The sequence below is a fragment of the Schistocerca cancellata genome, chromosome 6 (assembly GCF_023864275.1).
Source record: "Schistocerca cancellata isolate TAMUIC-IGC-003103 chromosome 6, iqSchCanc2.1, whole genome shotgun sequence".
Taxonomy (NCBI): domain Eukaryota; kingdom Metazoa; phylum Arthropoda; class Insecta; order Orthoptera; family Acrididae; genus Schistocerca; species Schistocerca cancellata.
The window spans coordinates 723,205,830-723,220,268 of NC_064631.1; the positions used below are offsets into that span (position 1 = coordinate 723,205,830).

General features: G+C 43.2%; 1 protein-coding gene across 1 annotated transcript in view; it reads left to right on the forward strand.

Moving 5' to 3' along the window:
- LOC126088490 (uncharacterized) overlaps positions 1 to 14,439 on the forward strand; it is an 841,325-nt gene that overhangs the window by 351,842 nt on the left and 475,044 nt on the right. Inside the window, exon 3 of the mRNA XM_049906631.1 lies at positions 10,987 to 11,064. Within this exon, the coding sequence (XP_049762588.1) occupies positions 10,987 to 11,064 (78 nt within the window). The remainder of the gene's footprint in view (positions 1 to 10,986; positions 11,065 to 14,439) is intronic.

Sequence of the window (14,439 nt, forward strand, 5' to 3'; positions counted from 1 at the left end):
TTTGTCCTCTAGCCATCCCTGCTTAGCCATTTTACACTTCCTGTCGATCTCATTTTTGAGACGTTTGTATACCTTTTTGCCTGCTTCATTTACTGCGTTTTTATATTTTCTCCTTTCATCAATTAAATTCAATACTTCTTCTGTTACCCAAGGATTTCTACTAGTCCTCGTCTTTTTACCTACTTGATCCTCTGCTGCCTTCACTACTTCATCCCTCAAAGCTACCCATTCTTCTTCTACTGTATTTCTTTCCCCCATTCCTGCCATTTGTTCCCTTATGCTCTCCCTGAAAGTCTGTACAACCTCTGGTTTAGTCAGTTTATCCAGGTCCCATCTCTTTAAATTCCCACCTTTTTGCAGTTTCTTCAGTTTCAATCTACAACTCATAACCAATAGATTGTGGTCAGAGTCCACATCTTCCCCTGGAAATGTCTTATAATTTAAAACCTGGTTCCTAAATCTCTGTCTTACCATTATATAATCTATCTGAAACCTGTCAGTATCTCCAGGCTTCTTCCATGTATACAATCTTGTTTTATGATTCTTGAACCAAGTGTTAGCTATGATTAGGTTGTGCTCTGCGCAAAATTCTGCCAGGCGGATTATCGTCATTATATTCAAAACATTTTAATTAAATATTAAAGAAATGAATGAAAATTCACTCTGTAGCGGACTGTGCACTGCTTGAAACTTTCCGTGTGCCAGACGGGAGTCGAACACCCGACCTTGGCCTTTTGCTGGAAATTACTGCACCGATTGAGCTATCCAAGCACGACTCACGAACCGCCTTCACAACTTTACTCCCACCAGTACTTCATTTCGTACTTTCCAAATCTCACAGGACTTCCACTGTGTCCCGTTTCAGCACACGGTTTATATCTACCAGACAGCTTAGAAATATACTGATGTCTGTGTAGCTTTCTCTTGTCTGCAATACAGCTGGTGTTTTCGTACTTTTTGTCATCTGCAACTAATTAGGACTTCTCTAGAGCGTACTGAACGAAATTTTAGACCTAAAATTCTCTATGTTGTTGCTAGACTATATCATTGCAATTATGTTTATATTATATTCTGTTGTTATTCGTTTGTTAATTATCTTTTAACGTTTGTTGTTTAGGTTACTGTAGCAGCGTCTGAGATTTTTCTACTTACAATGATAGGCTTTGTAAAAAGGCTTTTCTAAAAAATCTCAGAAATGAGATGAGCAGTGTTCTCGTATCAGCCATCCCAGAACTAGCCGAAGGAAGCCATCCAACATAAAACCTATTAGGACACTGCAAATAAAAGTTGGCCCTGACTTATGATATATGTTACAAGCTGTGGAAATTTCTAAAAGAGAAACAAAATCCGAAAATTTTAAACTCTCGAAGAAATCCGATGAACTGACTATAAGTAAAAGGATCGATATGAAAATGGACAGGTGTTTCCAAGCATTTTTGTGTATTATTTTCTTCCCTTCTTATAAGGCTTATTATATACGGTAATTTTCTTCAGTTATGTTTGTAATATGTAGTCTTTCGCCCCTACTGTTCAATATGTACTTCGAACCAGAGACAGAAATAAAAGTAAGCATCAGGGAGAGATTAAAATTCATTGAGAAAAAGGATATCAATGATAAGGTTCCTGATGAAATTGCTATCCTCAGCGAAAGTCAAAAATTATAGGAGCTACTGACTGGAATGAACAGTCTAATGAGTACAAAAAATGGAATCGAAGAAAGAGGAAAGTATTTAAGCTTTCTTCTCCATTGCAAATTACCGCACGCAATACTGATTCAGTTCAAGAACAGCGAGAAGCTTAACATCAGAACTAGAGATCACGAAGCAGACGAAGTTAAGGAATTCTACTTCTTGGACATCAAAATAATCCCTAACGGACGGAGCAAGTATGACAGAAAAGGAAACAAGCATTAGCAAAAAGGGCAGTCCTGACTAAGACTACCAGTATCAAACACAGGTCTTAATTCGACGAAGAAATTTCTGAGAACATACCTGTACGTATGGAGCACAGCGTTACATCGTAGTGAAACATGGACTGTGGGAAAACCGGAACAGAAGAAAATCGAAGCATTTGAGCTGTGGTGCTACAGAAGAATGTTGAAAGTTAAGTGACCCGATAAGGTTAGGAATGAGGAGATTCTCCGCAGAATAGGCGAGAAAAGGAGTGTATGGAAAACACTGAAAATAAGAAGGGACAGGATGATAGGTCATGTGTTAAGACACCAGGCAATGACTTCTAAGGTACTAGAGGGACCTGTAGGTGGTAAAAACTGCAGAGGAAGGGAGAGATTGGAATACATTCAGCAAAAAATTAGTTTCTATGGATGACTTTGGCTGCTTTAAACTCCATTGTTACAATCAAAAGCTCGTTGTCACAGTAACTGTTGTTCACAGTACACACAACTTCATGTTATTACGTAGTTAGCTGTAGCCTTGAGTTCCAACAAACAGAGCGCCGACTTGGTCCCAATATGAGAGCCTCTTTCGCCCTCTTTAGTTGGCGAGTTACTTTGTAACGTAATGAAGTACTTATAGTTGTCTGTAGAAGTTTGTTCAAAGTGTAATTTTGTAACATATAGCTTGATGAAGATTTGCTGAGAAGTCTTAACCGGTATTGAAATTGTTTGTGTGACACAAGGCTGAAAAAGGTATTATGCTAAGTCTGTGTGTTTTTAAACTCGTCGTTGTTTACAGTATTGACAAAGAAATGCTGTTAGTCTGTAATATTTACACACCCAACTACCATTGGTAACGAATGGCACTTCCTTACTCTTTTGTGGTCGTCCTTTTTTTTGTTTTCTGTCGTTTCATAGTGGCTTGTATACTCTTGAGATGTGGTTCGCCTAACGCGACTAAATGCGGCACAATAAAAACAGCCTTTCTTTTAGTTGTCTTAGACGAATGATATCCCTAAGGATCTTCTATGATGATCGTATCATTACCGAGTGGGGTCACTGTTAACATTTAACGTGATGTAAATTGATCACTCGTAGCTCCCGTGTAAGGAGACAATTTATTGCTTGGTTCGCTAGACGCAGGACTGCAAGAAATGAACCATGGTACCCTAACTAAACTCCATACGACATCGTTCGCTGTTAGGGACTGCATAAAATTTGTAACACTTTATAAAACAGCGACTTTAAATTAAATTAGGAATTTAATACATATATTCGGAGAGTTGCGAGGTGGCATTACCACATTTGAGAATAACTAGCAGCAGTGCTATTATTTTGCGATGGCGCCACAGTCACCTTTGATGATTCTTCTAGCAATCTCGCGAGGCAATTTCCAGCAGGCCTTCTTTACGGAGAATCCGTTAATGACTTCTAATACTCCTCATTTCCATCTTGTGGCCTGCGACCGACATAAGCTAAAAGTCGGAAAAAAGCGTCTCGATAGCTATCGTCACTGAAAGTTTCTCCGTTACGCAAGCTCATACGACTGCATGACTAGAGATACATGATTTCTGTATGTGCAATACCATGCATACAATAAACGTACTATGTCACCTGTCGCCGCTTTCGTTGCTTTAGGCAAGGGCAAGCTTCCTAAAGAGGGTGGGGTTGGCTGGGGGAAGAGACCAAAGTGCGAGGTCATCGGTCTCATCAGAGTAGGGAAGGACGGGGAAGGAAGTCGGCCGTGCCCTTTCAAAGGAACCATCCCAGCATTTGCCTGGAGCGATTTAGGGAAATCACGGAACACCTAAATCAGGATGGCCGGAGACGGGATTGAACCGTCGTCCTCCCGAATGCGAGTCCAGTGTGCTAACCACTGCGCCACCTCGCTCGGTCACGCTTCCTCAACTAAACGGTCGTCTTGACGTGCGAATGTCGAACATTAAAAGACGGTCAGTTGAATCCTCCCCAGAATAAGATAGGGGAACTTAAACATCCAAAACACATCAAAAGTTCAGCAACAATTTGAAGTGAAACATTGGTTCTAGCTTAAGTACTATGAACTCCAAGCAAGTTCATGTCCCTAACGTGATGTGATGGTTTCGTCTAGGTACGTCACTCGAGTACTGATCGCTGTGTCTACTTCTTCGACTTCTCAGTGTGCACAGACTCCAGAGCCTATCATCCAAGATCAAGTAAATATCGTGTCATTATAATCTCAACACAAGAACTTACTTAGCTCACACGCATAAAATAAAAACGCTCTCAGACTCCTTCTCCACTGCTGCCATCCGCCTCTGAAACAAGCCGCCCTCCACTCTACGCACAATTTTTGTTAAAGAGAACGAATTATTTTCTGCAGTCATTATCATAATTCCCTGAAATGTAAATGTACATGGCCATTTCTGATTGTCAAGGACTGAAGAAAATGCTAATTTCGTCTCTTGGTTGTGCTTGTTGTCTCTTTCCGTTTTACAGTCTATCATGTCGTACTACCATATCTTTTCTCCATTGTTTGTATTTTTACCAGTTTCCCTCGTTCGATTTTCTTTCCATTTCCCATCTCTTCTTTCACGTCTCTTGTTGCCACGCCAACGGTCTAGATCCACTCTTCACAAATAAATACTCGTAGTGTTTTCCTTAAGTTTGTATTTACTGTTATTAAGTGTTTGAGCTCACACGTAACGTAAGACCTACTGATGACAGCACGTTCGTCTGTTGAAGTACGAGGGGTGTTCAATAAGTAACACATTTTTATCTAAAAGAGTGATGTTTTTATTCAGGATGCCAGTACACCATATTATTTTCCACTCGTCTGGCTGCAGAACCTCGTTTTTAACATACGCTCCCGTACCTGACGGGGGGAGGGGGGGGGGGGGCGCCTGTATGCCCGCGTGGCACCACACTCCTCTACTTGTCGACGTCGGAGACAACGGGTTGCCGCATTAACAACCCCCATCACCCGAGTACTGCTTGCAGCAGAGTGCATCAGTCACTGGGCCACACGAGTGCAAGATCCTGGCTGTGGGGTGGATGAGGAAGGACAGTCCAAGGAAGTTTTGTGAGATCGTCCCGGTTGCGCAAACTTGTGCGAGGCCTTGCGTTGTCACGCAGAAGGAGAAGTTTGTTTTCATATATATGGTGACGAACACGTTTGGAGTCGTTTCTTCAGTTTACTGAGGGTAGCACAATACAGTCGAGTGTTGATCGCTGCACCGTGAGGGAGGACATTAAACAGAATAACCCCGTCAGAGTCCCAGAAGGCGGTAGGCATGATTTCACCGGCTGAAGGTGTGGCTTTCAACTTTTTCTTCGGAGGACAGGTGGCGTGGCGCAACTCCATGGATTGCCGTTTTGTTTTGAACCCATGTTTCATCACATGTGACTTTGTCGCGATCAGTCTCCGTAACGTGCAAGCAATCCCACACACATGGTCCTTCGTTGCTCTTTTACGGTCTTCTGTTAGGCGCTGAGGAATCCAGCGGGCACACACCTTTCAGTTCTCCAACTGGTGGACGAGTGTGTCGTCACTACCGACAGAGTTGGCCAGCTGAGCAGCGATGTGTTCGATTGTGATCCGCCGGTGACCTCGAGCGAGAGTGTGCGCACTTTCCGACACTGCAGCAGTCACAGCCTTGTGCAGCCGGCCGGCACGCGGGGGGTCGGGCGGGTTTGCGCGATGACGACAGGCGCCTCATTCACTGCCAGGTCGCCGTAGGCATTCTGCAAGCGCCTATCAATATCTGCTATGATCTGGTTTTCGGCCAAAAGAAACTCAGTGACGGCTCTCAGCCTGGAACGCACATCCGTTACAGACACCATTTCGAAGGATACGTTTAGCGCCGCGACCTATCGGAACTTATGCAACTATAGGGGCTGAAGCGGGAATATTTCACAATGTCCCACAACAAATTCCGCATTTTTTCAACCGAAACAGGCTGAGAAAAAAATGTTGCATTACTTATTGAACACCCCTCGTATTCTCGACCGTGAAGCGATCGTAGGATAATTTCTCGCATGTAAGACTTGTATGTGTCATACCAAATGCAGTGATAAAACATAAGGAATGCCTGATTAGGTTTAAGCCAGGGCCCCAATCTCCAATCAAATCAGAAAAATAAAAATAAATACAATAACTGAATTTTTGCATCTATATTCAAAGTATCGCCTGGATACTTACGAATAGATTCATGCTAACTGATCCTGCCTACCATGTTCCACGGGTGAATGTCGTGGGAAGAATGGCTGTCAATAATTCTCTGTATTGGCTCTAATTCCTCAAATATTGTCGCCGTGGTCATTACGCAAGGTGTATGTGAGAGGAAGTAATATGTTGTACTTTTCGAAATACAAATTATTTGATGGAGCTGCTGGCATCTTAAAGCTTTGCGCCGTCGAACCCAGGACGTGATCTTTGCAGCGCAATCCTCTTACCTCTAGACCAATCTACGCGAGACTCCCGACTCTGAGCACTATGGGACTCAACTGCTGTGGTCATAAGTCCCCTAGAACTTAGAACTACTTAAACCTAACTAACCTAAGGACAGCACACAACACCCAGCCATCACGAGGCAGAGAAAATCCCTGACCCCGCCGGGAATCGAACCCGGGAACCCGGGCGTGAGAAGCGAGAACGCTACCGCACGACCTCCCGACCCTCCTCCACAGTTTCAGTGTGCCACGAGGTATTCCGCTTCACAGTTCCAGATTAATCCCATAAATAGTATTTACTCAGAAGAAATAAAATAATCTTGCGAGCACGTGCTGCGCAATAAACCATAATAAAAGGATTGGAATGATTATCATTATGATTATCGTTATTAGTATTACTATTATTCGCTTTGGTCTTCAGTGAGCATGTAGAAGCAATAGCTGGCTTTGGTCATTTTGTACTTACCTTCACAAAACTTCTACATCATGTCGCTATGAATGTGTCGTTCAACTACCTATGCATTTTGCAGTTTCAGACTTCTTTCTGTTGGTTGCTTGAATGTGAACTTAAGACAGTCTATCCAGTGTCTGGATGTCGTGCGTCTAGGTGCCGGAGGGTTAAAAGCGACTTCCTTGAGAGCCTTCTGGATGTCTACTTGCTATCATGATTTTAGTTCTACGTGTCCCGTTTATGATAAAACAGGTTTCTTGGTTGATCGTGAGTCGTCCATCGTCCCTTATATCCATCAAATTTGAGGCGTCTTTTTCGTGCAATGAAACTGAATTATTCCGTCAGGTAATACAATTTTTCTGAACCATTGAGTATAGGGATACTGTTCCAGGACTTGGATCTGAATATTTTCCGCAATGTCTACCGTTCCACTTTCTCGATGACATAGAACTTCATGGCTAATGTCTCAACCGTGTAGAGTACTTCCGGGAGGATTACTGTTTTATAGTTGCGTGGTTGGCTTTGGTGCAAACGGATTTATTATTATAAAAATTTAGCACACGAAATAGTGGAGGAAAACGAACGCAGTAATTATAAGATCCAAATTTCAGAAAACGAGGCGCTTAAAGTGTTACAAACAGGAAAGAATGACAATCACTTGGACCAGGCGGTGTCTGTATTGAAATATTGAAATACGGTGTTGAAAAACGTACGAAACTAACAACACTACCTTTGAGCAACATATTATATTATTTAATTCGTAAGAAAATGAGTCTAGGTTATATTCTTGCCATATTTAAGAAAAGAAATCGCAAAATTTGTTCAAATTATTGAGGAATTTATTTTACAAAGTCAGTAATCAAAACATTTGTGGAGATTATAAAAAAAAAAAAAAAAAAAAACAGACTCGAAGCTAATTTTATAGCCCATGAACATCAATGTGGTTTCACAGCTGGGAGATCATGCATAGACCTCATTTTCTCATTAAGACAAATTTCATAAAGTATCAGACAAAAATTTAAAAAAATATTGGAGTGGTCTTCGTTGATTCACAAAAAGCATATGGTATTGCTAAAATGAATCTACTTTGGAAAGCATTATATTTGGCATTACACAGGACTCGTTAATTCAAATAACACAAAGAATCTATAAACATAACATGTCACATTTTCCACAGGAGAAATTAGCTGTTAAAATTAATAGCAGAATTATTAATGTTCGGAAGGTCATTGGGATTCGCAATTCAATCTTGTATAGAAAGAATGTGGTGAACAGGACTTTGTAAAAGAGCCTTTAACTGAATTTTCCATCGGTGCTTGGCAGAACGTGATACTAATACTAAACAGGAAAACACTACCTGATGTTCTGCAAAGTGACATTTATTTGGTCCGAACAGGTTATCGACTTCTTAGGCCATTTTCAGGTGAAGATCCAAAAGTGACGTACAGGTAGAGTGTTTATATAGGAAAACATTACATTTTTCGTCAGCAGAAATAATTACGTTATTACACTAACCCCTCCTTCCTCATTTTAGTTACTATAATTGTTTCTATGTGACAAAAATGTGATGCTTTCCTGTGTAACCACTCTGTCATTTTTGTATCTTCTGTGCAAATAACATGTGTGTAAGTCGAGCATCATTTTTATTTACGTTTGCGATGTTCAGCTGTCATCTTAAATGGTTTAAGGAGACAAAAGCAGGTTCTCCACCAAATAAACATAATTTTGCAAAACATTAGGAAGCGTTTTCATATTTAATATTAAAATAATCATATTCACGTCGATATTAGAGAATGTCCTCTTGTTCAGAGCAAAGTCCTGGATAACTAATCGGAAACACATTAATAAGCTGAAAGTATTAGAGTTGAACTGTTGGTGGAGATAAGTAAGAAGTTCAAGAAAAGAAAAAAATAGGGAGCAATGGAGTGTTGAAGAGAATGGATATGTGAGAAGGATTATGTGACGTGTTGAGTAGAAAGAAATTGCAGTGGTATGAACATGTGAGAAGATGGGGGAAACAAGAATACGAAAACTTATACTGGGATGGAAAACTAAAGGGAGAAGTAGAAAAGAAGACTCATGACTACCTGTTCCCAAAACGTACAGTTGCTAATAAGAAGACTTGGTGCAGAAGAAGATGATATACAAAATCGAAATACATGGAGGAATATCTTGAAGAGACAGTGCTGAATACTTGGTGCTAATATGCTAAAAATTCTGAGCTTGTATTGAGCAAATTTCAGTAAAATAATAATAATAATAATATTCTAGATAACTGCCTAAGCTTTATTCAGTTCTTCTGCATGAACTATATTTCTTACTTTGTCATTGCTAGGGTTCCCAACAAAGTGTATAGCTAATCGAAGTGTGTTACTTTAACACATCGTGAAGGATCAGTTAGCGGTGTCTTCATGCAGAAACTTTGGAGACAAGTAAATCTCGGAATGGACACAACATGGCATGGATGAAACGGGCGGCCAAACAGAGAAGACCCACGAGAAAACACCAGTAGAAATGGCAGACGTACAACAAAAACAAGCCGAGGCTAGTCAACATTTGTTTGCGTAAATGCTCTGTAATTAAGTGATACTCATGTACGTAAAATGCGGGGGAATTCAAAATCAATATAGCGACTGCAGACGGCTATAACTATTTAATGCATAGCGCTATATCGATAAGAAATACCGAGGATATAAGAGAAATTTCAAAGTTCTTTTTATGTACTCGTACATTATAGGTTCTGTGTGACTCCCATCTGTCACGTACGGATAGTCACCGACACGAGCGCGTCAGAAATGCCCTTTTTGTGTCCTGGAATCATCTTCGGCAAAGCAGGCAGATACAAAATACTTTTCAGATGAACCTACAAAAAATATCCATGGATGCCATGTCCTGATGTTCAGGTGGCCAAGAGCCGAACTTAGTGTCGTGATATCCAGTACCAGAAATTCAGCAATTTGGAAGATGTTTACTGAAATATGTGCGAAAGCCTTCTGTGGGCTGCTCCTACTTGCTGAAAGGTTTAATGCGTTGAATCCGTATCTAACTCTGGCATCAAACACTGCTCAATCACATGCAGGTAAACATTCTATCAAGAGGGACGTCTGTTCGATGCCAAAATACTACGAGAGGCGTTTATTAAATAATGCAACGTATCCTTTTGTCACCCAATTTCGGTTGAAAAAATTTGGAAATTGTTGTGGAAAATCGTAGAATATTCCCTCTTCAGCCCGCATAGTTTCAGGAAGTTTAGATAGGTGGTAGCGCTATATATATCATTCAAAATGGCGTTTGTAACGGAGGTGTGTTCCAAGCAGAGAGCTGTCATTGAGTTTCTTTTGGCTGAAACCGAGCATCACATGCACTCATAGGTGCTCGTAGAATGTCTACAGAGACCTGGCAGTGACCAAAAGCACGGTGAGCCGCTGGGCGAGGTGAATGTCATCAGCACAACGGCGCGCAAACGTACGCCATCTCCCGCGTACCGGTCGGCCGCACACAGCTGTGACTCCTGGAATGTTGGACTCCAGCGCGTTCGTCGCCACGAAAGTGCAAATGAACTTCTCCTTTCCCATGTCAACGCAAGACCTCACAGAGGTCTGAGCACCCGAGAGGTGTTTACAAAACTTCATTGGAATGTTCTTCCTCATTCACTCTACAGTTCGGATCTCGCACTTTTCGACTTCCGTCTGTTTGGCCCAACGAAGGATCCACACCGCGGGAAGCAGCACGTGGGGGAGTTTACTGATGCAGCGAGACTCGGCCAGGAGTTGCTACCATACGGGAATACAGCTCTCCCTTGTAAGGTGGTGTAAGGCCGCCTTACTGAACACAGATTATATTGAAATACGGGCTTTTGTAGCCCAAAGAGTGAGGAATAATATGGTTTATTGGAATATTTAATAAAACCAACATGCTTTAAGAAAAAAAATGTATTGCGATACTTACTGAAGGCCCCTCATAATTACGCAGTGGGATCAACTGCTCTATTACACTGTCTGCAAATCCATCTCTACCCACAATTATGATTCCTGGCTATCCCTCCCGCGCAATCAGCTGAAGCCACGTACAACTTTGCTTTGTCCCTCAGTACGGAAGTATTACTGGTAGGCGGTGCGGTCATACTGGCGCGTGTGAGCCGCTGTTTGCTGAGACAGGCCGTCAGGCTTCCCGCAAGGTGAGAGGCTAACTGGGCTTGCATATGTTTCAGACCGGCGGAACCAAGAGGCGCTACAACCGCTCCGAGGGGGAGAGCCTCAGCGACAGTTCGGGCAGCGCCGTCCGACAGGTAGGAGCTCTGCCAGCACAGGTCACCGGCTCCACCTGCACCTGCACCGCCCCCGCAGCCGCCGCCACGCTTTGCACCAGCAGCTGCTGCCAGCATTGCCGCACTCCGCCTCTAGGGGCCACTGCTTTACTGTGCAACGTCAGTGCAGTTGCGAGGCACTCTTAGGACATAACGATGCGCTCGTGTCGCTGAAGTGCGCGAGGGCGGCAAAGGGGGGATGAACCGTGCAGGCTCTACCACCAGTTTTGACTGCGGGAATTATTTGCATTTACCAATTGAGAACTTATTTCGGTGAAATTATAAAATGACGACTGGCATAGTAGAGGAAGGGCTGTTTTTACTCACACATCAGTACTCATTAGACTGGGGAGGTATGCCGCTGTGCTGTTCAGAAACCAGTTTGAATAAAACAGTGAAACGCCGAATACAGTACATCGGCAGAAATGAAAACAGGCCACATACAACCTGTGATCAGGATTATCTTGACTCTAAAAGCTTTCCAGGTAGCTTTGAACAATGCCTTAAAGCGATATACCTCATTTATTTAAAAACATCTTGAGGACCTCTCATTTTACTTCGGGATAGTGTCGCCGTGTTGACTCCTTGCTCCTCAGCGATCCACGCAGAGCTCTCGTAGACGCTGGCTGAACTGCAGGCATGAGACACTGCTCAGATACACTGATCGGCCAAAACGTTACGACCACCCGCTTAACAGGCTGTCGGTCCACTTCTGGACAGCAAAGCAGCGGCGATTATGTTTGGCGTATATTCGGAGACATGTGGCACCAGGTGTCTAAGCACATGTCAAGCAGCTTTATTATGTTTTTGCGTGCGGGGCTGACGTCCGATAGCGTCTCAGACGCTTTCGGCCTGGTTCAGAACGGGCGGATTTGGTGGCCAAAGCGTCAACATTCACTAACATTCTCCTAAAACCACTGTACCTCGAGCGTGGCCTTGTGACACGGTCTGTTATCCTGCTGGCAAATGCCACAGTTCTCGGGGAAGAGATGAAGGCTGAAGGGATGCTGGTTCGTGGTACCTTCGATTACTGCCACACATCCTATAGAAGCCCGGGTAAATGTCCCTAATAGCATAATACTGTTTCCACTCGCCTGCGGCCGCGATGCGTTAACCTGGATGACGGCGTATCTTCTGTATCTACACGGATACTCCGGAAACGACCGTACGCAGTATGGCGGAGGGTAGCACTACTTGTTATCTCCTCTCCTGTTCCACTCACAAACAGAATGAGGAAAAATGACTGTCAAAGAGCACCCGTACGACCCCAAGCTTCCTGCATGGTCCTCACGCGAGATACACTTTGGTAGCAGTACGATCGTTCTGCAGTTCACCTCAAATGCCGGTTCTCTTAATGTGCGCAACAGCGCCTTGCGGAAACAGCGTCGTCATTCCTGCAGGCATTTCCACCTTCTCTGTAATATGTGCGTCCTGCCAACAAATCTTCCTTTCAGCCGACTTAAGGATACCAAGCAACTAACGGCACTCAAGAGTGTGTCGCACTGACATTCTGTACGCCATATCGTTTGGTGAGCTGTACTTTCCCAGAAGTCTCCCAATAAAATTAAGTCGAGCTACTATCAGGTGACGGGTTCATTCCATTTCATATCGATTTGCACCGTTAATAACGTGCAGGTATTCAATCGAAGATGCTGTGTCGAGCTGCAACCTACTAATGCTGCATCCCAATGTTACAGGACTGTTTTTCCTACTCATGAGCATGAAATTGCAGTTTTTCACGTTTACAGCAGGCTGCCATTCGTCACACTAACTACAAATACAGGGTGATTCAAAAAGAATACCACAACTTTAAAAATGTGTATTTAATGAAAGAAACATAATATAACCTTCTGTTATACATCATTACAAAGAGTATTTAAAAAAGTTTTTTTTCACTCAAAAACAAGTTCAGAGATGTTCAATATGGCCCCCTTCAGACACTCGAGCAGTATCAACCCGATACTCCAACTCGTTCCACACTCTCTGTAGCATATCAGGCGTAACAGTTTGGATAGCTGCTGTTATTTCTCGTTTCAAATCATCAATGGTGGCTGGGAGAGGTGGCCGAAACACCATATCCTTAACATACCCCCATAAGAAAAAATCGCAGGGGCTAAGATCAGGGCTTCTTGGAGGCCAGTGATGAAGTGCTCTGTCACGGGCTGCCTGGCGGCCGATCCGTCGCCTCGGGTAGTTGACGTTCAGGTAGTTACGGACAGATAAGTGCCAATGTGGTGGCGCTCCATCCTGCTGAAATATGAATTGTTGTGCTTCTTGTTCGAGCTGAGGGAACAGCCAATTCTCTAACATCTCCAGATACTGTAGTCCAGTTACAGTAGCACCTTCGAAGAAAAAGGGACCAAAAACTTTATTGGCTGAAATGGCACAGAAAACGTTCACCTTAGGCGAGTCACGTTCATACTGAGTTGTTTCCCGCGGATTCTCGTCGATTCACTTCTGCCGTACTCAATAACTCAAAAAGCTTTCTGTTGAGCGGTCGCCATCTTAGCATCAACTGACGCTGACGCCTAGTCAACAGCGCCTCAAGCAAACAAATGTACAACTAAATGAAACTTTATACCTCCCTTAATTCACCGACAGATAGTGCTTAGCTCTGCCTTTTGTCGTTGCAGAGTTTTAAATTCCTAAAGTTGTGGTCTTCTTTTTGAATCATCCTGTATTGTGTGCATCGTCTTGTGTATGGATACGATCAGCCAGGAGCGACACACTCCTGCACAGCACAGCACAGCGTCTTCAGCACACAGCCGTAAACTGCTGCTCACCCTGTCCGTCATGTCGTTTATGTATTGAGAGAATAAAAGCGATCCTATCAACTTCTCTGGCGCACTCCTGAAGATGTCATCGGATCGGTGTAGTAAGAAAAGTGATTCAACTGACCGGACGGCACGTTTCCATTGAGCCACGGTCCAGTCTTGATAGTGTAGTGCCCATCGCAAATATAACTGACTATTATTTTGGATTAACATGAGAATATGTAGGGGACATCTGCTCTGTTTAGTAATGGACGCTGAACGATTTGCTCTGATACATTTGTGTCTGCTCTAGCAGTGTACTTTGTCGTCAGATCTGCCACAGACCACCGCATGTTCTGCTTTACAGAGCGCAAAGTCCTCTAACCTCCACCTTCTATGACAAGGCTTATAGGACGAACACCTTGTCGCCCATTCGTGGTTTCGCTGGCTTCAACCTCTTTTCGTAGATGCTCACGACAGTAGAATGCGAACGGCGAACCATCCCTCGTCGTTTCCGAGATTTTCACTCCCAGGCACCTGGCACAACAATAAGCCATGTCGAAGTCGTTTACGTCGGTTGAGTTCGCCATCTGCGGCTGTATAG